The sequence below is a fragment of the Nicotiana sylvestris genome, chromosome 8 (genome assembly GCF_000393655.2).
Source record: "Nicotiana sylvestris chromosome 8, ASM39365v2, whole genome shotgun sequence".
Lineage (NCBI taxonomy): Eukaryota > Viridiplantae > Streptophyta > Magnoliopsida > Solanales > Solanaceae > Nicotiana > Nicotiana sylvestris.
Genome location: NC_091064.1, coordinates 190,671,171 through 190,697,871, shown reverse-complemented (window position 1 = coordinate 190,697,871; position 26,701 = coordinate 190,671,171). Strand labels below are relative to the sequence as shown.

At 35.4% G+C, this 26,701-nt stretch overlaps 1 protein-coding gene and 1 non-coding gene across 7 annotated transcripts; one reads left to right on the top strand and one right to left on the bottom strand.

The window, feature by feature from the left end:
• Nucleotides 1-1,194: 1,194 nt before the first annotated feature.
• LOC138876683 (small nucleolar RNA Z279/snoR105/snoR108) lies at nt 1,195-1,300 on the top strand. The gene has a single exon (XR_011402024.1). It is a non-coding gene; the product is annotated as a small nucleolar RNA Z279/snoR105/snoR108 (small nucleolar RNA).
• Nucleotides 1,301-1,927: 627 nt separating this feature from the next.
• On the bottom strand, nt 1,928-18,826 carry LOC104224421 (protein PSK SIMULATOR 2-like). 6 transcript variants are annotated; one of them, XM_070153302.1, is made up of 13 exons: nt 18,324-18,826; nt 9,606-9,881; nt 7,383-7,699; nt 6,918-7,010; nt 6,735-6,825; nt 6,047-6,140; nt 5,200-5,297; nt 4,867-4,936; nt 3,612-3,715; nt 3,416-3,529; nt 2,981-3,057; nt 2,772-2,816; nt 1,928-2,655 (listed from the first exon to the last, which is right to left on the bottom strand). In XM_070153302.1, exons 2-13 carry the CDS (start codon nt 9,864-9,866, stop codon nt 2,202-2,204), a joined length of 1,818 nt encoding a protein of 605 aa, XP_070009403.1. In that variant the 5' UTR covers nt 9,867-9,881; nt 18,324-18,826; the 3' UTR covers nt 1,928-2,201. The 6 variants fall into 6 exon arrangements, 5 of the variants coding, with proteins under 5 accessions (XP_070009403.1, XP_070009400.1, XP_070009401.1 ...); XM_070153299.1 differs by lacking the exon at nt 18,324-18,826 and adding an exon at nt 15,034-16,900 and having other exon boundaries at nt 9,606-9,926; XM_070153300.1 differs by lacking the exon at nt 18,324-18,826 and adding an exon at nt 15,034-16,900.
• Nucleotides 18,827-26,701: the final 7,875 nt, after the last annotated feature.

The window sequence follows — 26,701 nt, the reverse complement described above, 5'->3', positions numbered from 1 at the left end:
CAGACATATCATGGCGTTCGACAAAACAAACTATAGTTGCTATTTCTTCAAATCATTCAGAGATAATAACCATTCACGAAGCAAGTCGAGAATGCGTTTGGTTGAGATCGATAACTCAACACATTCAGCAAACATGTGATCTTTCTTCGAAAGAGAATATTCCAACAATATTGTATGAAGACAATGCTGCATGCATAGCTCAATTGAAAGGATGATATATCAAAGGAGATAGAACAAAACATATTTCACCGAAATTCTTTTTCACTCATGATCTTCAGAAGAATGGTGAAATAGATGTACAACAAGTTCGTTCAAGTGATAATTTGGTTGATCTGTTCACTAAGGCATTACCAACCTCAATATTTGAAAAGCTGATATATAAGATTGGAATGCGTCGTCTTCGAGACATTAAGTGATTTTTCATCAGGGGGAGTAACTACACGCTGCACTCTTTTCCTTAACCAAGGTTTTGTCCCACTGGGTTTTTCTGGTAAGATTTTTAATGAGGCAGCAAGCAATGCATATTATAAATAACTATGTACATCCCAATATTTTTTTGTAAGTTCTTAATGAGACACATTATCTTACATGGACATCCAAGGGGGAGTGTTATAAATAGTTTGTACATTGGATGCTACATTGGATGCCCATGTTGTGAATAACATAGTTTGTACATTGGATGTCCATGTTGTGAATAACTTAAAGATTAAATCTCCTACTTTATGTCCATCATCTTTACTTTTTATGCCTATAAAAGGCTATGTAATTGCAATGGAAATACACACCAAAGTGAAAGAAGAAAAGACTTCTTCCTTCTTTCTATCCCTTCTTATTTACATTTTACTGCATTGCTTTTATTTATAACAATAATATCTTTGTAAGATCATTTTTTTCTATTCAAACGGTAACCGCTCATAGAAGATCATTGGGCGAAGAAAACAAAAGGGCTGAAAATCACCCTTTGTAAAATGACTTGATATTATTCTACACTATGGAAAAAGATGCTTTTTCATAAAATTATTATATTGGAGTATAAAATATCATTTCTCGTACTGTTTAAAAGTTTAATCAATCAGTTGGAAAAAGCGTTATGTATCCCACATCGATAAACAGACAAATCTGTAGGTGATGTGTTAGCATAAAGGAGTGAGGTCAGAAGACTTCTAAATTATGATCCTTCAGGCAAGTTTTAATGGGATATGATGAGTGGTCAAAACTCGCATTTAAATATGCGAGAAGGGTGTCCAGCCCAGCCTGGTTACGACAAACCATGGGCACTCCCTTTTACCTATCTGATCCCTATTCTTCAAGAAAATATCCCCCCCTCCCCCCCAACCCCCTATTTATGTATTAGCTGGTATTACATTGTTAATTTTGTTTTCAAAATGTACAATTGTTTACCTTTTCTTTCCAGTTTAACACATGGGTATACATTAAGGACCCTTCGGCCATAAATTTTGGCCGCTTGTTTTGAAAAATAATGTTAGTGCGCTTTTCAAGCGCTTAGCTTCTGCTCGTGGCGGGGCGGCAAGGCGTTCAGTTGGAAGTCCTAAGTCAAGAAAGTATCTTGTGATAGTAATTGTAATTGCAAACATCTCTCCTGCACAGTTTGCTTACATACCACACGCTTGCTAAATCTCAACAATGACATCTTAATGAGTTTAATATTATAAAACTTTAATAAAAAAGGTAGCAAAATTTTTGACATATGTTGCCTTACATAAACCATAAAATTTGTAAAATTTTTAAAACTTGTAATCTAAAACATATCATATCTTTTGTGTGGCTGTAAATCCTTTTTATTAAGGAAATATCAATCTTTTTTAAGCAGAGTAATAAAGAAATAGTGCCCAACTTTTTTAAAATAGCGGGGTAGTCAATAAAGTATTGAGGTTGGGGTATTTGTTTGCTTAGATAGATTTAACACTTTAGGGGAAAAAACTGTTTTTTTTCATTAAACGAACTACATGTAGAGAGAGCTTCAGCTTAACACAGAAAACTGAAGAAATTTACTGCCCCAAAACCTAGTTACACCACTAGCTCTCATCCTTAAACATCCATCTTCACTGGCCATAATGACTTAATGATTTATACTAAATTATTGCCATTTGCCATCCTATAAGAGACTTTACAAAGATTGAATTAGGTATCCAAGAATCAACAAATAATGAACCCTTTAACTTGAAATCTTGTTTAGCAGCTCAAAATGTTGGTTCTAATCCATCTAATACATCCAAAACATTAGCCTTTGCATGTGTTAACCTTGTCTGTGGAGAACTACCAGTGCTTCTACTTCGAGCCAAGACCTGTTTCGTTTGCTTCTTGGGCATCACTAGTTCCTGGCTTTTGCTTATTCCTGGAACCAACATTCCCCTCTTCATTACCTCCTCCAATAAGTTCCTATCTTCCAAAGAGAGCTGCACGTTGGGTGTTTTCGTGTCATTGTTCATCATCTCAGTATGCAAAACCAGTCCTTTGCACGGTGATCTTTCGGGTAAAGCCTTAGATTCATCATCTCTTCTCAGGCTGGTGATGCGATGAAGCAACGTGACTAGTTCAATGATATGCTGGTCCATCTTTTGTTTGTCTGCATGATAGAGAGTCTGCAACCGAATTATGTTCTTGTGCGCAGGAATCTTCTTGCCAGAATTGTTTCTGATAGGAAGAAACAACCACTATTATGTAACTGAAGAATGGTGTCAAAATGAACAGAAAAAAATTGTTTGGGAGTGGGGATAAGGGGTTTTATAACACAAAAATATGCAACTGACCCAGTATTAGCCCACTCTCCAACCCACCCGAAACCTTGATGTGCTCTGTTATCGGGTTTGCCAGCAAAGATGCAAAAAAATCAGTATCAATATAATAGAAAACTTGGAGAAAGAGAACCAACTTTTACCGTTGGTGGCTTTTGTAGAGAAAACAAAGGCACAGTTTACACGGGTTTTCAACAGAGAAAACACGGACACCAAACACGTACCGTGTAGTATATGTAGCTACTGGGACAAGCCACTGGAGAGTTTTTCCTATTTCTGCTTTGAGTTGAGGAATAGTGAGCTGCAACAAGGCAGCCTATTTTGAGTTGAGGAATTGAGAGGGACCTATTTTACATGCATGTACCATTTTATGCAAAAAAAAAAAAAAAGGCAGCCTGGTGCACTAAGCTACCGCTATGCGCGGGAAGGGCCGGACCACAAGGGTTGTACGTGTCTTACCCTGCATTTCTGCAAGAGGCTATTTTCACGGCTCGAACACGTGACCTCCTGGTCACATGGAAACAACTTTACCAGTTATGCCAAGGCTCTTCTTCGACATATATGCCTCTGATGAGAGCAAAAAGATGAGGCAGGAAAAATGAAATATAAGATGTAGTGGATGAAAATAGAAACATAAGAAGAAAAATCTGGATACAAACCTCTTCCTTGGTGACTGCCTGCAACCGAGAACGAAGGGCTGTCTTTACAGTGGGGGGCAATCCATTATATAATGAATCCCTCATGTTATGAGGAACGGAAGTGGGGCGTAACGCCTGACATAATATCAAATCCCATTGTAACAAATACTATTTGCATTATAGTCCTAGGAGACTAACTGAGCAAAAAAATACTTACAATATTATCTATTTGAGTAATTAGGTTAGCATAGTGTAGAGCAAGACCGGCTTCTCCTAATCTTTCTGGTTTCCTAGTAGGCTCCTTGCCGAAAGATGTCAACCCTACAAAAAGCGTAGACATTTTATTTCATAAAAACATCTATAGTGCAGGAAAGTAGAGAATAAATGTGCACACGTGCTAGTTATATCAATGATATAAGAGTAAGAAACAAACAAAATGTAGACGCACTGATCAATTGAAACCATGAAACATTGGCCATTAAAGAGAAGGTAAAGCTTCATAAATACACCATTTTGACCGGTTTCAAGGTCGCAGATAATCATTTGCATATCTTTTCCTGTTCCTCTTCTTTTTTCTTAATTCTTTTTTTTTTTAATTCAACTCACTTCTGCCTATGGCCTATAGGAATTGATGTATTTGAGGTTTCAGGTAGGACGTGTGTGTATATATATATATATATATATATATATATATATATATATATATATATATATATATATATATGGGGAAATGCATAAACAATGTGACAAATTCTTGCTTTGGCTGTAACTTTTAGCAAGAAATGATGTAAAACAGATATTTTTTCTTAAATAACTGAACAGTGGTAAGAAATCTTAACGCGGCAAAGTTATAAATTCAGACAAACTATTATTATTAGCAGGATTTTAACCTAGAATATAGTTTCATTAGTAAAGACGAATTCGGGACCTCTGGTACAAGACAAAGGAAGATATCCTTAGCTTGGGAAACATCAGTAATACCAATGCAATCAGCTAAACTTAAAATCTGGAATTGTTTGCAACAAAGAGATTATTCTGAAGTACTCATTGAATTTAGAGAACAATTCAAGCGGTAGGATACCCCGGCTTTAGGTTGAAAAGAAAGCATGGCTCATCTTACTGGATATAAAGAAACAATTCAAGCAAAAATGATTCTTTGGCTTCACGTTGAGAAGAGAAGCATGCACTCCAATCTCCATATGCTAAGTTCGTGTTGGTTCAAAATCCTTCCATGCTCACCAAATGAAACTAATCCTACTGTGATCATATTTTTGCGTTGGGTTTATATTTTTTCTCAAGTCAATATATGGCTTTGGATGTCTAATTCCAGACGGCTAGTCCAAACTTAGGGGTTTAGAGTCTCAATTCCCAGATTAGCAAACACCAGTGACAGGTTTGACAGCAAAGATATATTAAGTACTCTATGACCACAACAGTGCAATGTTTACAAATTTACTGGAACATTCTCATACCGTCATCCCCAAATGCTTCTGAGATCTCTTGATGAATAAAAGTAACAACGTCAACAAGCTTCTCCAGAACCTACAAGGATGAAACATGCGGCCCTTATCAAAAAAAGGATGAAATAACAGCATTCAAAAAGCTGAAGACAAATTTTCACATAAACTACTAAAGACACAAAAAGCTTGGTATGCAGAAGAGCTTAACCAATTTCTGAAGTAAATTTTGAAACAGTTTCCCTTTGACAATGATCCTTATGATTTTCATTAGACGAAGTCCATGAAGTCTTTCTCAACTGAAGCATACATTGAAAAGGAAGTCAAAATGATTTTCGGTCAAAGTACCTCCTCCAGACTCTTAAACCAAAGAGACTTCTTTTTCATGATCCTCACAGTTTTTCTTTGATGTTTTAGCTCACTTTGTAAAATCATGATACCTTCTCCTACAAGTGAAGGAAAGTAAGTAATCTGTCAATATAAGATAATCCACCACATGGTATCAATTTTTCAAACACAAACAAAAAGCTAGGAAATCATTAAAAGAACCGAAACATTGACGTCAACTTGGAGGAATTCCCAGGAATAAACATTGACACCTTATATCCATCTTAGTTAAACAGAATGTCACTGAAACAAGTTAAATGACTTCCCAAAGCAAGAGACGTATAATTTGGATGTACGAATAACATCCCATGCTTTTTTGCTTGCATCATATGGAATGTGAAAGTTTTTGGCAATTATACTGGTATCTTATCAAGCGAAAAATCAGAAGTTCTAAAACATGAAGACGAATCTTCTAAAGAGGAGAATGCTACTGGATCATGAAATGACATGCCTCCATAATAAAATCATTTAATATTTTGCTTGCAAATTTTTTCTTAATTGATTCATTATTTAAAGTGTCATTTTACCAGACTATTTCTACTTTGACTCAACAGAGAAGTGTTAGATTCATAAATTTGGATCAAGGTGATGAAACTAAGTTGTATGCGCTCTCTGAACGATATATTGCTACTTGCTATTGTAAATTTGCCTTGTAAAATTTAATATTCAATAGAAACTACGAGTTAAGTTTAATGACAACAAGAAAGTCGATCATTTCTTCCACCAAATTTGTATTCAGCGCTTCTTCCAGGGGCATTGTTAAGAAGTAAGACAATACCACAGAAAATAGAAGTAAAATTGTGTATACCTTTGGGAGGCACTTTTAAAAAATTGATTTCCTCAAGATTCCTTCGATGATCCTGTTCAAATCTATCCAGCGCATGCAGCTCATGATACAATTCCTGCAAAGAAATGAGGAGTCACATGATCAGCACTGCATATAGAATAGACACTAAACGTGAACCAAATCCTTGTAGAGGAAACATCGCTTCAACATTAACAAAGATGGGACAAATATCAATGAATTTCCTCTGAATGACTCACATTATAGAAATCTTGGCAAAATATTAATAAAAAACTAAACGTTGGTAGCTTTTGCAACTTGATCCCATGCAAAAGGATAATTGCGATGTCAATGAACTGTAAAAAACCCCAAGGGAAGCAAACATAAAAGCTCCAATTGCCCCAAAAATCATTTTACAAAAAATGCCAACTAACCACATGTTGGTCTATCATCATTTCATCAGGAACAAACATATATGTAAATAAACAAATATATTACATCAGCAAATATGTACTAGGTTATTTAACTAAGGCATTGAGCTGGTTATCTAGCACTGCCGTCAATAGAGCTGAAGTGCACCACCTATTAAAGTATTGCGGCTCATGTTATTTTAGGCCTATGGGAGGAAAATGTTGATAGAAAGAACTCCTTATATGTTAAGAACAAAAACATATAGAAAGGTAAAAACATCTCAAAACAAAACGAAACATACAGAAGTATGCTGAGCCAGAGTTATCAGTTCCTGCATTGTCATTTCAGCCTGTGCTTTTGGCAGTTTATGAGTAACAGTGTCCATGTCCAACCTGTCAAATGGTTAAACCTTCTGATAAACATATTTATTGACATATAATTGCAACAGCTTTCTGACTCCTTTAGTAAAAATATTTCAACTTACTTGGAAAAATATCGACCTAGATTGTGCCATTGTGGGTCTTTACACATATCTCCAAATCTGATGACTTCACGAGAGAAAACAGTAAAATCCTTCCTGCGGAAATGCACAAACATATTTTCACCGATGCCTTCAGTGCTCAGAGAATTACACCCAGAACTCGTCCACTATATTTTGATTCTAAAAGTTACATACTCCTATTGATGTATTCTCAGGTACCTTGAACTTTGAGCTGTCATAATTTTAGGTTGAAATAGTATAAGGAATATTTTCTTCATTACGATGCTGTTATCAACTCAAAAACCTTAGTAGAGAGGATTTAATAACTTTTCTTGTGATTCTAAAATACTAGAGACACGCATGTGTATATGAATCATCTCTGTCAGGTTTTTATTTTTGGATATAATTCATTTCTTTTATTTTAGTTTTTGTTACTGTTTCGTGAAGAATGGATAGTTTATCGCTAACCTTTTGTCATCAGCAGCTATAGTGAGAAGCTCCTTCATATTGGTAGAAACCAGCTGTTGCACACCTTTTGAAGGAAGAACTTCCTTCTTTAAATACTGGACATTTTCTTCAGAAAGAGATTGCAATAAATTTGCACCTTTGGTGATAGTATTTGCAATTTCAAATGCAAGAATAGATATATTGTTTTCTCGAGAAGCTGTTCCAGTCAAGAAGCCTCCAGATTTCAAACTTATCATGCTGCTGCCAAGGGTATCTAAAACTTCTACCGCCTTTTCTAGGCCAACTGTACTGGCTTTTCCAAGAAAAGAGCTAGGGGCCTATTACAAGAAGAATTTTGTCTTGTTATCTGACTTCATTGCGTGAAAAATATACAACGAGAATTTCACATGAATCAAAAATACAAAGCATTAACACGAAAATGATGGTTGTTCAAACATTAGACTTGCTTCCAAGGATATCAATAAAAGAATAGGAAACAAGTGCCAAATAACCCAGCCATATGGATATTCCCAAATTCTTTGGTGTATTGAACAAGACTCTCCGTATATGAACAAACAGCCATAGAATTCAGAGCTTTAGTTCTAGTGTCTGTTAGTCAGTCCCGTTAATGAAAATAACACACTGGTTAACTTCTACTATTTAGCAAGTACATTAGTAATCTTAATGAGTAGTCACACCTCTTTGGGTGCGGCCCTTCCCCAACCTTGCATGTACGTGAGTTGTCACTGGGTTGCCCTCTTTATTAGTATTGTTAATTGCCTCACTTCAACTTTAAATTGTCAAAATGAACTTATCAGATGCTTAACCATTGATCTTGTTATCCCGTGTTTATGCCAGACAACTTTAGCCTAATGCTTTCCAATTAATCTCATTCCACTAAACAATCCAAAATCAAGGTTTCATAAATATGCATTGATAAGTGTGACTCTGAAACTCACTCTTTACATCTTATGAGCAGTTGAATATTTTTGAAGATTAGCATAATAAATACAGGTTCGCTCTGTAACAATTTAAACTTTTAATGAGGTGGTTCACACGATTAAACAGATACAAACAGACAGATGGCCTATGTCTGAATCCTGCCATTTCCTGTCATTAAAAATAGTTTCATGTGCTTGGCCAATTAAAATTATCAAACAAGTGAGAGGACATGTTGAGGAATAATATTAAAAATAAGAATGTCATTCACTGACAATTTAGGCGTCTAACGAGGCCACACAATTTCAACAATCATGCATATGTATATTTCTTCTTTTATCCTTTTATGCCATGATATCTTTCTCTTTGATGATGTTCCTCTAGCATTACAATCTATATTTCTTCCCTTTTCCTTTAATGCCAATATATCCTATGAAGCTATCTTAAAATTTTGCAACTACTGACAGATCCGCTGTGTTCTGCCAAAAGAATCACAACAATGAATGTTGTGAATATGACAGAATGTTTACAAAGGTGAGCAAACACAGTCAGTTTTACCACAAGAAGTTGGATTATATCATCCTTATATTGAGTGCTTTTCTCTTTGAAAATATTGAGAGAGCTGTCCAACTTCCATTGTTCATCTGTTTCTTCGTACAGAGTATAGACCATAATCACTTTGACAAAATCTAACTGCTTTCAGTTGCCAAGAGCAGTTTCAGTTTGCCACCGTGGCGCAGAACATCTAAAGGCATCAGACCTGTTATTACCTAAAACTTCCACAAGCCTTAAAGGCCGTTATCCCTCTAGAATCCTGGGTGTGGAGGGATACCTAAGCTTAGTTGGTTAGACATGCTTAGGTTTAATTCATCAGCAGAATTAACCGGACAAATAGCTCCCCCAACAAAGAAAGCTAAACCACTATCCATAACAAAAACCTCAGCCGCATTATTCACCTACTAGTGTAGTTCAATTCCTCTTTATCCAACCAATTGTCTCACTTCAGACTAATCTTGCCAGCTTTCTAACACCCCGTAAAGGGCAACATCACAAAAGGCAGAATCTTCGACTCAAAATTAAATAAATAAAAACCGTGACAACCAATTGCTTCCTTTGATCTAGTTTCATGATATCAATCGAGCCAAGAAAGGGAAAAAAGGAAATTTAGGATCATGCGTGCAAGATTAGGTCGTGATAATTAAAAAAAAGGAACGAAACAATCAGATAACCATTGCTTATACCAACTCCTACCAAGCATCCAAAAAACATATACATTGATTAAGTCTATAGAAAAAATGGAGGTACCTTGTTAGTTCCTGTCCTAGTAGGTGGAGATGGCCTTAACTCCCGGGAAATAGACAAACACAATTCACCAGAATCATAGAGATTCGGCGTCTTACGAAAACCATCCTTATCAGGACATGAAGTAGAAGAAGAAGAAGAAGAATCATTATTTGACTCTTCAAAACTCTTGATTGACTTCAGCATTTTAGAAGAACCTGAGCTCCTCTCATTATGAATTTCTGCTCTATTCCTTGCTGTACCACCTGTACAAACACCTCCCATTTTTGCTCCTTAGAGCTAAGATGGGAGAAAAAAAATCAAACTCCTTAAACCTGACCTAACCTATCAGCAAAAAAAAAAAAAAAAAATATCAGCACACACACACACACACAAAAAAAAAAACATTAAAGTTGCTCAATTTGATGAATTTAAAAATTAAGTCAAAAGGGTATCAATCAATCAAATGTCTTAAATTTCAAACAAGTTAGAAGTCGGTTATACGAATCATGTTATTCGTTCTACTCAATTTGGGTCCATTTTATTCCAAGGAAACATAAAAGAGTAAACATCATTGCCCCAATCAAAAGCTAATAAAGGACTAAAAGGTACTTCAGTCCTACTTTCTTGGGTTGAAAACTACAAACAAGACTAAAATGTACTCCATTTTCAACTTATTCAACATAAAAGATAAAAAAACATTTTTTCTTCTAATTCAAGCATTAAAAAGATAAAAAAAATAAATAAGGGAAGCTTACCGAAAATAAGTTCAAAGAAATATCAGAGCAGCTGAATTGAGGTAAAAAAGAGGTGCAGAATCATGAAGTATTTAAAGCACTACAGTTGAGTTTTTTGGGTTTAAGAAATAAATGAAAAGGAATGAATGGATGAGTAAAGAATTAATGGACCGTAATCCCAACAAGATGTAGTCAAGATTTCGAGGATTATTGGGATATGACAGAAATGAATTGAGATTGCCAATATTTTCAGCAGAAGCAGAGAAGACAAAGCTAAACAGTTAAACATTTGACTTAAAACTTTGAGTGCAGATTTACTTGACACATGTACTTGTGAACGGTAACAGAATTGCTCCATTAATTGCTTATTATGTTCAAATTAAATAAATACTAATCTGGAAATCACAATTTAAAAAGGTTTTGACACAGTTATCCACAAAAACAAAACTATGTATTCTTGTCTATCCATTTGTTTTTCCATTTCCTACCCATAATAGGTTTTGTGAGAAATTCTTTCTTTATTCTCCAATTCTTTTTTATTTTTATGCTTCTTTTTTTTTCTTTTTTCTTTTTTTTTTCTTTTCTCCTTTTCTTTTTTCTCGTTTTCTTCTTATTTTTTTCTTTTTTCCTATTCTAATTTCATTTAACTTCTTTTTTTTATATTCTTTTTCTCTTCATAATCTAGTTTCATTTATTATTTTCACTATTTTTTATTATTCTTTTTTATATATATTATTACTAAAAAAATTAAATTGTGTACCAACTAAATGTAGCTAATAGAACCAAAAAAATATTAACTAACATATGATACCGGTATAGTATATAGTTATACCAACAGGGTATACAATTGTACGCAAAGAGTTAAAAAAGTTTAATTCAATTATTAAACTGAAATAATATTAGTTGTCAATAAAAATTTCAAAAAAATCTAAAAGGATCTAATTGTAAGAGTATACCGTTATATTATATAACATACTATAATTTATTTATTTTTTTGCATTTTCAATTTGCCTCTCACGCTGGGTAAAAGCTTAAAGCAAATTAAAAGGGAAAAGGCAAGTGAATTTACGGGTAATATGTATACTATTATAGTATATTGTATAATATTACAGCATATTGTTACAATATAATGCATAGTATTACAGTATACTATAACAATATATTGTATACTATAATAGTATATTGTTGCAGTATAACTATATACTCCTATCAACAACAACAACAACGACCCAGTATAATCCCACAAGTGGGGTCTGGGGAGGGTAATATGTACGCAGACTTTACCCCTACTCCGAAGGGTAGAGAGGCTATTTCCAAGAGACCCTCAGCTAAAAAAAGCCACAGGATACGATATATTAGTACCATAAAAATGCATAATAAAATAACAGCAATATAAGAGATATGACATACAGAATACGAAATACGAAATAGATGGCTGGTATAGTAAAAACTAGCAGGTAAAGCCCTGTATCAATAGACGACCAATGACATTCTTAGTCTAACTCCTAACTGGCTAGTCTCACTCTATTGTGCTGTAGAAATATTCACAACTTTCCCCTAACCTACAACCTTAATGTTCGACCTCCATAATTCCCTGTCAAGGGTCATGTCCTCAGTAATCCTAAGTCGTGCCATGTCCTGTCTGATCACCTCTCCCCAATACTTCTTAGGTCACCCTCTACCTCTCCGCGTGCCCACTACAGCCAGTCGTTCACACCTCCTCACCGGTGCATCAGTGCTCCTCCTGTGAATGTGCCCGAACCATCTGAGTCTTACTTCCCGCATCTTGTCCTCCATGGGGGACACGCCCACCTTCTCTCGAATATCTTCATTCCTAATCTTATCCATCCTTGTATGCCCGCACATCCACCTTAACATCCTCATCTCTGCTACTTTCATCTTCTGGATGTGCGAGTTCTTTACCGGCCAACATTCAGTTCCATATAACATGGCAGGCCTAACCACTGCTCTATAAAACTTACCTTTTAGTAACGGCGGCACTTTCTTATCACACAAGACTCCCGACGCTAACCTCCACTTCATCCACCCCACCCCTATACGATGTGTGACATCCCCGTCAATCTCTCCGATCCACTGAATAACCGATCCAAGGTACTTGAAACTACCCCTCTTGGGAATGACTTGAGAGTCAAGCCTCACTTCAACTCCTGCTTCCGTCGGCTCAACCCCAAATTTGCACTCGAGGTATTCCGTCTTCGTCCTGCTCAACTTGAACCTTTAGACTCAAGAGCATGTCTCCAAATCTCTAGCCTCTCGTTGACGCTGCATCGTGTCTCGTCAATTAGAATAATGTCATCAACAAATAGCATGCACCATGGCACCTCCCCTTGAATATGACGAGTCAGTGCATCCATCACCAGGGCAAATAGGAATGGGCTGAGCGCAGACCCTTGGTGCAACCCCGTAGTAACTGGAAAGTATTTAGAGTCGCCTCCTACTGTCCTAACCCGAGTCTTAGCTCCAACATATATGTCTTTAATCACCCTAATATAGTCAACCGGGACCCCTTTATCCTCTAAGCAGCTCCATAAGACCTCCCTAGGAACCCTATCATACGCTTTCTCCAGATCAATAAACACCATGTGGAGATCCTTCTTCCTATCCCTGTACTGTTCCACCATCCTCCTAATAAGGTGGATAGCTTCTATGGTAGATCTCCCGGCATGAACCCGAACTGGTTGTCTGAAATAGACACCGTCCTTAGCACTCTCATTTCTACCACTCTCTCCCAAACTTTCATGGTATGACTTAGTAATTTGATGCCCCTATAGTTGTTACAGCTCTGGACATCACCTTTGTTCTTATACAACAGAACCATTGTACTCCACCTCAACTCTTCAGGCATCCTATTAGTCTTGAATATAACACTAAACAATCCAGTAAGTCATTCCAAGCCTGCTCTACCCACACACCTCCACAGTTCAACCGGAATTTCGTCTGGCCCGGTAGCTCTGCCCCTTCTCATCTTACACATTGCCTTCATGACTTCATCGATATCAATATCCCTACAATTACTTAATTCATGGTGACTGTCGGCATTCCTCAATTCCCCAAGTATAATATCCTGATCCCCTTCTTCACTTAGAAGTTTATGAAAGTAAGTCTGCCACCTCCTCTTAATCTGGTCATCTCCCATCAAAACTTTGCCGTCATCATCTTTTATGCACCTTACTTGGTCCAGATCCCGAGTTGTCCTCTCTCTCGCCTTAGCGAGTCGGGATAACTTTTTCTCCCCACCTTTGTTCCTTAGTTCCTCATACAGACGAGCAAAAGCTGTCGTCTTAGCCTCCGTCACTGCCATCTTCGCCTCCTTCCTAGCTACCTTATACTTTTGACTGTTCTCTCTCTTCTCCTCCTCGTCAGTGCTCCCTACTAACCGCAGGTAAGCCGCCTTCTTTGCTTCCACTTTACCTTGGACAACTGCATTCCACCACCAATCTCCTTTGTGGCCACCATTGTGGCCCGTAGATATCCCTAACACCTCTCTCGCCGCCTTTCTTATACAGTCCGCCGTTGTCGACCACATTGTGTTTGCGTCCCCACTACTTCTCCAAGCTCCCATTGCCGATAACCTTCCTTCCAACTCCTTAGCTTTATCCTTAGTTAAGGCGCCCCACCTAATCCTGGGGCGTCCTTGTACTGACCTCTTCTTCCTCCTTATCCTAATACAAATGTCCATCACCAAAAGCCTATGCTGCGTTGAGAGGGTCTCACCTGGGATAACCTTGCAGTCCTCGCACAACCTTCTGTCGCATCTCCTGAGGAGGAGATAGTCAATCTGAGTCTTCGCCACCGAACTTTGGTAAGTAACCAAATGTTCATCCCGCTTCGTAAAACTCGAGTTCGCAATGACTAGATCGAAAGCCTTGGCAAAGTCCAACAGCGCAATGCCCCCTCCGTTCCGCTCCCCGAAACCAAAGCCGCCATGCACCTCAGTGTACCCACCTGCAGATGACCCAATATGACCATTGAAATCTCCTCCTATGAATAACCTCTCAGAAGGCGGTATACTACGAACAATCTCATCCAACCCCTCCCAAAAGCGCCTCTTAATATCCTCATCCAAGCCTGCTTGCGGTGCGTACGCGCTAACGACATTTAAAGTACCCTCACCCACCACCAACTTAATAGTCATTAGTCTATCATTCACCCGCCTGACCTCTACCACGGACTCTCTAAGATGGCTATCTACCAGGATACCCACTCCATTCTTACCCCTCAGGACACCAGAGTACCACAACTTATACCCATCCACATTTTTCGCCCTCGATCCGACCCACCTAGTCTCCTGGACACACGCTATATTAATCTTCCTCTTCTGCAGGATTTTCGCCAACTCTATGGATTTACTCGTTAGTGAACCTATGTTCCATGACCCGATTCTCAACCTATAGGCTCCCTTGCCCCCTCTACCTCCCCTGCTACCTATCCCACCCCCTGACCCCAGCCCCACACTCTGCCCCACCCGAGGACATGCCCTTATTCTATCATCCCAGACTGCAACCACTACACCTACAACAATTTAGAGAAGACTCGCTAGTGCACAACGGACAACAAATCAAACTAGAAAGAAACAATTGGTAACTAGTATCCTAGTTGAAAGGTTTAACTATTGCGAAGTAAAGTAACAGTAATTTAGCTAACATCAAAAGGGAAACAGTAAAACAGGAGGTACCAACTCCCGATAACAAAACCTGTGGCTCATTTGCTATACTCGATGTAGTTGTACGCTCACGCACCACTTCCTACCGCCCTTTGCTGACACTCGCCCAGGTTGTTCTCCTTTTCCAGTGCTCGTGTGCCCAAACTTCGAGAATTCCTGAAAACACAGAAAATACCACGACCCAAAAACCAGAAGGAGCTATCACCGCTACCACTGGTATAGCCCCAACAATATAAAATGTACCAAGAAAGGAGAAGAAGAAAACGAGAATATAAGGGGGTGGGGGCAGATTTGGGATGCAAAGGACAAAACCAATAAACCTAAAAGGAATGTTAAAAATAAAAGGACAAAATAAAAAAGAGAAACAACAATGTACGACTAGACTGTGGAGTAAAGAAAAAAGGGTAAAAAAGAAAACGTTTGAAAGTAAATTCAAACCTAAAATCAGATATTCAACAAGCAATAAATAGATTTCCCAACTCACCCTATATCTCCTAAACCTTAGATCTAATAACCATTTGAGACAAGTTAGTTCAAATTAACTTTGTGTCTATCTCCAAATAAAGAGGGTTCCAAGAACCTGAACAGAACATAAATCAAATAGGTGGTGATCTAACCAATAAAAGAAACTCAAAACCAAATGGGTTTGATTCAAAAACTGATCTTTTAATAGAAAAGTCCAAGAATTTGCAGAAAAAAGAATTGGGTTGAAATAATGGCAGCTAAAGTTTAAAGAACCCCTCTTTCTGAAAATAGCTCAATTAATCAGAACTTTTGTAAGGGGGGGAATATTCTTACAATACGCAATAAGAGGAAGAATTTGATGTTACAAGATTAGAGAGAGCTGAGCTGGGGTTCAAAATGGGGGAAACTCGTTCGTATACGATTTTCTTTAGCTGTATACTGTTCGTATATACTCCTATAGTATATTGTATACTGTTGCGGTATATTGTTAGGTAACTATGTTCTTCTTCGATTATTACAATATACCTTTGCAGTATATTGTACTGTAAACTATAATAGTATACTGTAGCAGTATAGCTATATACTCCTACAACATATTGTATACCGTAGCGGTATACTATAACTGTGTTTTTCTTCGATTTTCAACTGAAAATTTTGATCTCAATCACCTCAAATCAGCTCCAAATGCTCTCAAATTTCAGTACAAACTTCCAGAAGGTACGATAAGCAATATTTAACAGCACCTACTTTGAATCAAACAAGAAATCTTCAAAAAGAAAATTGAGCTTCAAGCCCAACAATGGTGGATATTCAAATACACATAAAAATTTAGATCTGGAAAACTTATTCGAAGATACTATAAGCAATATTTTATAGCACCACACCGAATCAAATAATAAATCTTCAAAATAATAGCACCACTTCAACAAAGCAATCATGAAAGAAGAGGCGAATGGTGGCAGGGGCATCTTTGAACATCTGGGAGGTTACTAAGCCAACGAGAATTTCAACTTTAGGACAAGTATTGACATAGTAGATAACGGTGAGTTGTCGAGGCTGTCGTCGGAGGGTGGCATTGATGGATTGGGAGTTGAGCAAAGAATTGGAGGAAGGTAAAATGAGGAAGAAGAAGAAGAAGAGGAACATAATAAAGACGGGTAAATAGTTTGGGGCGCATGGGTAGGAGTAGCAAATAGGTTGAGCCTGGGCATTAAAGGGTAAATAGTTTGAAATTAATGGGTATAAAGTGAGATTTTCTCTTTAAAAAGTCCAGTTAAATGGTTTGGACATAAGAATTTTTTTAATTTTTTTTTAAAAAATTTACTTTTTTTCGAAATCAGTGTTTGGCCATAAAATTTTTAACTTTCGCTTGAAGATGAATTTTGAAATTTTTCAAAAATTTGAAAAACTCCAAAAAACTTTTTTTCAAAAATTTCACTTAGATCACTCACAAAAATTCAAAACAAATCCAAAATTTTATTCATGTCCAAACACAACTCTAATTTTCAGATACCATTTTTACTTGAATTTTTTTTTTTACTTTTTTTTGTTGAAATTTTACGATTCTTATGTTCAAACGTCCACTTAGTTCTTGTTTTGAATCACCCATATCAAGCTTTGGCATAAGAGTTTACCTGTGAAATATATAGGTAGGGGTATTCATGATTCAGTTTGGGTTCATTTTTACCTCAAAAAAACAAATCAATTAAGTCGATCAAACTACTTAAGTTACTTTTTCATTTCCAACGACTACATTCCAGCATAACACTATCAAACTAATTTCTCTTTAAGAAAATATGTCATTTATCAAGATATATTGATGATAATTGGATTAAATAACTTTTGAAATAAAATCATTTGATGCTTGTTTTTAATAAAACAATACATAATAATAATAATAATAATAATAAAAGTTTGAATCGAGTGAGTAATGTTTAGTGTGAAATCGAATGTGCTTTATGATTATTTTAAAATAAATTTACATAGTTAAGACTAAGACGATTAGTCTAAATCACATTTTTTAGGATTTGAAATAAGTAGGAGGATATGTTCGATTTTTTTCGTAAAAAAATATTTTATTGTTATTACTCGTTCTTTGTCAATTTTGCCTTACTTTTAAAGAAGAGACAAAGATAATTTAGTCAACTATTCTGTATGATTAATACTATAAATTATCAATTTTTCCACAATCTTAAAGATAAAACACAGAAAAGAGTACTTATTATTACTTCCACCGTTTTATTTAGTTGTCAAGTTTTTTTAAAAATAGTTACCCAAAATACTTATCATTTTAAAAAATAAAGAAAGAGTTAAATATTTTTCAACTTCCTCCTTAGCATTAACTATACATTTTTTCAAAAGATCTTGGTCAAATTTAAGTTTACTATGCAAGAACTACTTTGATCTAGGCAACATTAGTGTTTCATCTCTTAAGTGAGTTTAATACTCCAGTAGATATTAGTTACACAGTTAATGAAGAGATGAAAAGTTAAATAGAGCTAGCTTATTTATCAAATAGATTAAATGGTCAAAGAATAATGAATTAACAAGGATAGATTAGCCAAAGTACTCTTCTTATTAATATTTTTTTAAAGATGTGTAAAAACCTAACATGACAATTAAATGTGAACAAAGAGAGTAACTAATAGTGTTACGTAAGAGAAAGACAATTTTTTTTCCTATTATACTTATATTATTAATTACTTATTTTAAAATATTTTTTTAAATTTATTAAAAATATACATCAATTAATATGTATATCATGATAAATAATGTACTGTATTTATTATTTTTTAAGAGATATATAAAGTTCAACAAATAAAAGTGAACGAAGGAGTAATTACTAACGTTTACCACCTTTATTACAAAGTCATCCATCAGCCTCCCCAACTGTCGATCTCCTAATTTGACACATTTTGAGCTTTTGCAAATCTTGTTCGTCACCTTTCGTGTCTGCTCTCTCTTTCTTTTTGATTATAGTGTTTGGGGTTGATGATAAGTTTTCGCATAATTTTTTTCCCACTTGTTATAATTCATTCTCTTTACACAAAAACTTGAAATAATGATTTTTTATGACCGTTTACCCTAAAAAATGAATAACAATTAAATTTATATGTGATTTTAAAGATATGCGGATTAATTTAATACAAATGATAAATTGTGTTAGATTAGATAAATAAAAGATGTGATAAAGTATCAAACCAATTGTGTGTGTGTGTGGGGGGGGGGGGGGAAGCGGACTTGATAACAACCTTAATGAAATGACTGCCTTCGATTCCGAACTCACAATAACGAAGCACTTGATAAACAAAAGTAAGAACCTTCAATAACGGAGAAAAATGAAAGTATATTGACTTGATATGCGTGTTACAATATGGTTAATGTTATGAAATAAAAACAATTTAGTAAAACATGAACAAGAAATAAAGACAATTTAGTAAAACATGAGCAAGAAATAGAGATAGAGAGAAAGGAAGAGATTTTCTTCTTAAATTGTGTGTATTTTCTTATCTATTACAAAGCCTTTATATAGGCATGAAAAATGAAGAAAATATGTCATGGAATATGTCATTGAACATAGAAAATATGTCATGGAATATGTCATTGAACATAGAAAATATGTCATTGAATATGTCATTAACCATTTGAGAGAAAGATCATGGAGGAAGAGTAGACATCCACCATATTTTGATTTTTATCATAACACTCCCCCTTGGATGTCCATAAATAATGTGCCTCGTTAAAACCTTATTAGGAAAAAACCCTATGGGAAAAAATCCTAATGAAGGAAAAAGAGTACACATATTTAGAATTTCGCCTTTTGGTTGCCTCATTAAAAACCTTGCAAGGAAAACCCAATGGGACAAAACCTTGTAAGGGAAAAAGAGTACAACGCGTATTAACTCCCCCTGATGAGATCATCAGTTCACATCGTTGAGCCTTCGTATCCCAATCTTGTACACTAGTTTCTTGAAGGTTGACGCCGGTAGATATTTGGTGAACAAATCAGCCATATTATCACTTGAACGTATCCGTTGCACATTAATATCACCATTCTTTTGAAGATCATGTGTGAACAATAATTTAGGTGAAATGTGCTTTGTCCTAACTCCTTTATGAATCCTCCCTTTAATTGGGCTATGCATGTTGTATTTTCTTCATACAAAATTGTGGGTAGTTTATCACACTTCAAACCACATTTGTCTCGAATAAGATGTATAGTAGACCTCAACCATACACATTCTCGACTTGCTTCATGAATAGCAATTATCTCAGCATGATTAGAAGAAGTACCCACGATTGATTGCTTAGTCGATCGCCAAGATATGACAGTGCCACACATGTAAACACATAACATGTTTGAGATCAAGCCTTGTGTTTGTCAGATAAATACTCCACATCAACATAACCAACAAGATCGGTATTGCAATCATTGCCATAAAATAAGCTCACATCGGTAATTCTCCTTAGATAACACAATATGTGCTTGATTTTATTCCAATTTCTCCTTAAGCGGAGCTATATCTTGCTAAGACATTAACTGAAAAAGTTATGTCATGCCTTGCAGTGTTAGCAAGATATATTAGCGCACCAATTGCATTAAGATATGATACTTTAGGACCAAGAAGCTCTTCATTATTTTCATGAGGTCGGAGTGGATCTTTATTTATATCGAGTAATCTCATAACCATCGGGGTACTTAATGGATGTGCTTTATCCACATAGAAGCTCTTTAAAATCTTTTTAGTGTATGCTGATTTAAGGATAAAAATTCTATCTTTCATATATTCAATTTGTAGACCAAGACAAAATTTTGTCTTTCCAAGATCTTTCATTTCAAATTCTTTCTTTAAACAGTCTACCGCTTTAGGAAGCTCTCCGGGAGTTCTAATGATATTTGAATCATCAACATACATGACGATTATAACAAATTCAAATCCATATCCTTTTATAAGGACACAAGGACAAATTGAATTATTCTTATACCCTTCTTTCAACAAGTACTCTCTCGGGCGATTATACCACATGCGCTCTGATTGTTTTAATCCGTATAAGGATTTTTGAAGCTTTATTTAATAAATTTCTTGGAAACCTTAATATGCTCCAAGACAATTTAAATCTTTCAATGATATCCACTATACGCATATCAAGTTTTTCATATATTGCCAGATTAAAACCTGAAGTGACTATATCCACTATAAGAGAACATGTCTCCATATATTCAATGTGAGGATATTTACTAATTTTCTTGTGCCACAAGTCGTCTTTATGTCTATCGACTTGAACCTTTCGCACAATAACACATTTATACCTCAATTGACTTTATACTTTCAGGTGTCGGACTATCCGTCCAACTTCACATTTTTCAAGTGAAGTCAATTTCATTGCGTATTTTTTATTTGGCCAATCTTTTATCCGTCCAAATTTCATGACAGATTTGATCTCAAGATCCTCGTCAATATTAATCATATTGAGCGCTACATTATATTAACAATATCGTCGACAATCATTTTATGTCGGTTCCATTATTACCCAATAAAGACATAACTTATTGAGATCTCTTTATTTCATTATTTTCAGGTACCTGAGCCTCTCCCATGAGGTCTTATGAAGTGTTATGTCGTGGTGCTCTTCTAGGGCACTTGCCTCCTTATTATGACCATTTTGAATATTTGCCCCTCTCCTTCTTCAAGGAGTTTTATCTTTGGAACCGATTGGTCTGTTACACTTCATGCGTGCCATAGACTCTGTCCCTCATGGACTTTATTCTATTTGGAGCATTAGCAGCTGAAATATGACATTTAGCTTTGGGTCAGCAAATGCGTCTGGCAATAATTTGTAAATGAATTATCACTTGAACTTCAAGTTTATATTTTCTTGTGCGAGGATCTATATGTATTCATAATAATTCATTTCACGTATCACTTTCTCAGCTGCCATTTTCTCCTCCTAATGTTGGAATCACCAACACATTTCCCAACCATCTTTGGGAACTCATCTTTGTGCATTTTGGTGGCATAATTAAATCATATAGCACATCCATATTTCTATATAGAAATTATTTGGTTCCTGACCCTGAACCGATTGTGATAGGGAGAAATTTTTATAACTTGGCTAGATGCGTACAAGTGCTGCTGTATATTAAATAATAAATCTCATACCAAATTTCGTTTTTGGGAGTTTTGTTCTCATAACCAATGATTTAGCTATAATTGGAGGCATACAATTTCTGCTAAACCAACTTGGATTTAAACCAGTATTATTAAGATAAATCATCATAATTTATATTCTGGAATTGTGCTCTAATAATTTGAGCAAGCAATCTTGCAAAAACCAAACTGCAAGTTGATAACAAATGCACATGTGACCATAAAATAGATGCATCTATTAAAATCATATAATAGTAAACGGTCCACATGGCAGGTGACTGGGCCTATATATATATATCACCTTTTATTTGTTTCAGAAATATATATATATCACCTTTTATTCCTTCCAGAAATCATAGGATTCAATCCCAATCTTTAACTGGTATATCATGAGAATAAGCAGCACAAGAGAATTCTTGAAGAATCTTCTATTCTTCAATATATGTCAATGTAATTCTTAATTAATTTTTCGCATCATAATTGAACCGAGATGGTCAACCGGTCATGCCAAATAATATTTATTTTAGTAAACCTCTAGTTTACTTGTGGCATATGATTCCAGCATCATGCTTATATTTGTGTAGTACAAATAGAAAGAAGATCGGGTAACCTTTCATATTTACCCGGTATGATTATAGAAATATGAAGATATTCAATCTTCCTTTCATTTATAGTCTCAATATGCCAATCACTTTGACTTATATATTTGAAACTCAAAAAGTTTCTTTTGAGACTTTACAATATCAATGTCATGAATAAGTTTATTCATCCGGGTAGTAACAAATTAGTTTTTCCGGAGTTCTTAACAACTTTTGTACTAACAAGATCTTTTATCATACCATTCATTTGGTAAATGTCTCATTCACGGAGAAAATTATATCATAATAAATTATCATGGTCAAAATCATCACAAGCAAAATCATTTCTTGCTTTAATTTTGCCTTTAATAACTTTTATAAGGCATGACAAAAAAATATTTGGCATATCACACGTACGCGACCAATGACATATTCATGTAACCACACAATAATATTTATTCTCTTTATTTTACCCAAACCTCCCTTAGAGGTGAGTTGTGTGGTATTCATATAATCATGAATTACATGTCTTTATTCATTACTTTTATCACATATTGCCACATTCAACTTTAGGAATGAGTTTTCATTCTTAATGCTTATCACAAGTCACATTCTCTTCAAGGAATGGATCATAATCAACGACGTGTTTTATTATTTTCATACCAATTTGATGGTAAGCATTGCCTTCACATTTTGAAGGACTATTTTGAGAACCCTTATTGTTCTCCTTTTATAATCATATTGATGATGATTATTATTTTGATATTTGGAACGCCCACATTCATTGTTCAACTACTTGTCTTCATTGAAACTTATTATGCATTGTTATCACATTCACTTCAAGAATGGAGCAAATCAAGTGGAACAATTTTTATGCCTTTTCATGACAAATATATTATTTTTCTTTAGTCATCATTATATCATCAATATGGTACATTGGGACTCAAACCCAATGTCTTACCAATATAAAGGCATGTTAGGCCATAATAAATTGGGACTCAAACCCAACTCTTATCATTATGGAGCATCATGACTTGATCCCGATGTCTTATCCTCAATTAATGGCATAATAGGCTAAACAATATTGAGATTCATTCTCAAGCCTTAATTTCAATCACATGCCAAGAAAGTTATACACAACTAATTTGCAACTTAGCAAATCAAATTTGCTTTCTTAAATAAGTGTACAAATCTCAAATCAGCGTAAAGCTTTATTAATTATTTGTAGCATCTATATGAAATACAATTGTTTGTAGTCAGAATATTTCTTCTAAATTCTATTAGAGTTTAAAAGGATCATAAAATCATTGTCATAATATTTATTGAGTCTCTCTCAAAAATATTGTTGTTTTCGGGGTATACCCTACCTATTGGATTTGATTTAACGCCATGACTTTCCTTCACTCAATTCAACCAAAGCAATTAGTGAATAAATTTATCAAAAGTACACCATATAGGTAACAACACATATATAGTACTAATACATAAATTCAGCATTTATATTACCTGAAAAGTGACATTATAGGTAACAACTTACCAGTTGTAGCTTGTGCATCATTCATATAAAATACTTAAAAATGGTAAGTCAGTAGCAAACATCAAGTAGGTCATGGATACTCAAAAATACCTCTTCTAGTAGTCATACTAATCATTGTTTGCTTTCAAATGATACGACCATAAATTATGAAGTATACTTTCTCAATAGCTGGTTTGTTTTCCAAACTTCAAAGAAGTAATTAATCAACCTAGATAAAGATGTGAAGTATTTCTTGTTTTCTTCAAGATGATTTATGCTTTTAATCAGTATGACCAATTTTATTTTATTTTTTATTCCTTTTTTTTGGTACTATATGCAAGTGTAAAAATCCAAAAGGAAAAAATAAATATTCATCAAGTAAAAGAAAATGTTAAAAGCGGCAGGACAGATTGAAGATAGTTAACACATAAATATGCATAAGACAATTTATATAAAATTTCCTTGGTTACCATGACATGCATCATATCAACAATTAACTGCTACTATGATTTTAACATACAGAACTTCGAAAATTTTATTCCATTCATGTGATATAAAAGATGTAATATTAATATGTGCTTATGCAATACAAGTGTAGTACGAAGTTGTGTGCATATGAGATTTTAAAGGAATGACAAGTATAAGATAATCATACCTTCTTACATTTCATTACTTACCATATGTAGTTTCTCTTTACATTTAACCATGTGATGATATGTATGGCTTCTAATTGTAATCTTTCTGGATGTAGGAAATTTTTTGTAGATATATATATACAATTGGTTAGAGACTCGTGCTGATAACGTGTTATGAAATAAAAGCAATTTAGTAAAACATGAACAAGAAATAAAGACAATTTAGTAAAACATGAGCAAGAAATAGAGATAGAGAGAAAGGAAGAGATTTTCTTCTTAAATTGTGTGTATTTTCTTATCTATTACAAAGCCTTTATATAGGCATGAAAAGTGAAGAAAATATGTCATGGAATATGTCTGAACATAGAAAATATGTCATTGAATATGTCATTAACCATTTGAGAGAAAGATCATGGAGGAAAAGTAGACATCCACCATATTTTGATTTTTATCATAACAGTTAATGAATAATCAGACTCCCCTTTATATATTAGGGGAGTTTTACTCTAAATACAATTCCATAAAAGGTAAAAATCTGCCGATACGTGTCGAGATTCACGTCATGATATTCGACTGGTCACGGATATCACGACCTTTTGTTGGTCGTGCTCGATTACCTAGTAATGCTCTCCGAGGCCTTTGGGGTTCGAACCGGACATGGGAGCCATGGCCCGGATACTCCTGAGGGTAGGTGTTTTCCCCAAAACCTGGATCGAGGGGCTCCTTGCCTCGATTCAAGTTCCTTGCCTTCACGTCTCTTGCGACGTTTACTTCATTGGAAACCAAGGCGTCCTATGGGCTCAGTTTTATTCGTATACAGATAGTCCCCCCATTTCTCGGAGAGTAAGTTTACAAAAACAACGTGAAACGACATAAGCTCTTTGATTCTTCTTCAATACGCCATGACAGAAACGACAAAGAATCCAAAATGTCCCGTCAGTCACGTCATAATGACTTCAAACACGTGTCAGCCATCGATAGGCCTTCCTCGAACGCGAAACAGCGCAAAGCCTCTATAAATACTCCCTCCTTCGTTCATTTTTTACTTTTGACCAAGCTTCTGCCTTTGAATCTTCAGGATATCACTCTTTTTCTTCATACCCCAACATTTTTACCTTCATTCTTCAAGACTTCTCAGTAAGTTGCAAATTTTTACTCATTTTCTACTCAAACTAACACACTTGATCTTTCATCTTTCGACCTTTCATATTTTTCAAGCTTTTTCCAGATAACAATGGACAAAACTTCCAATTCTGTTCCCCAAGAAGTCGCGTCTTCTTCTCAACCGACCGCCGAAATTGATGAAACCACTCCCGATGTGGTCGACCTCGAGAGGTTTTCTGCTGCCGTAGCTACCGATGAGCCGGCTATTGGGCCTCCCCTAAAAATGTTCGTTCCCGGGGGTTGTTCAGTCGCCAAAGTCATGCCCCAAACCCGGAGAGGCGTAGCTGGCACCCGGTGCCGTATTGGCCTGAGGGAACCACTCTGTAATTCTTTTTTTTTGTAACTATCATGGGCCAACATGGCCACAACTCGTAATGTATAACTATAAGTGGGAAAACATTGTATCAATGAACCATTGTTCTTAAAACATGAATACATATGGGCCGTCAAGGCCTCTGAGATACTGTGCAAATTGAACCTCTATCTATAAAGCCTCTAAGATTATTCGACATCAAATGAGACAGGGCCCCTGCCTAATAATAAGTCTGTAGCAAAACTCTGGCACGATGACTTATAGAGAATTGAAACATAACAATAAGTCAATATTAATTAAAGAGATATAAGAATCAACCTGAATTTTTGTATATGCATACTTATTATACTTATATATATAATGCTTCTCTTTGAGACTATTGTAACGACCCGACCGGTCATTTTGAGCATTTGCACTTTGCTCGCCAGTTCTCAGGCATGATTAGCCCCGTATGATGTATTATGACTTATGTAAATCGTCGGTTGTGGTTTTTCAGGTTAATCGAAATAGATATGGAAGAATGATTCTCAACTTAAAACTTTTAATTTGAAAGGTTTGACCCAGTCTTGAATTTTTAGTATTCAATCCCAGATTTGTATTTTTATGACTTGGTTAGCTCCGTCGGGTGATTTTGGACTTAGGAGCGTGTTCAGAAGGTATTTTGGAGGTCCGTGGTAGATTTAGGCTTGAATTGGCGAAATTAAAAATTTGGCATTTTTCGGTCGGCAGTGGAAATCTTGATATCGGGGTTGGAATGGAACTTCGGATGTTGGAGTAGGTTCGTTGTGTTATTTGTAACGTGTGTGCAAAATTTCAGGTCATTCGGAGGTGATTCGAGAGGTTTCGGCGTGTTGGTGGAATTTGAGAATTTCTAAGTCT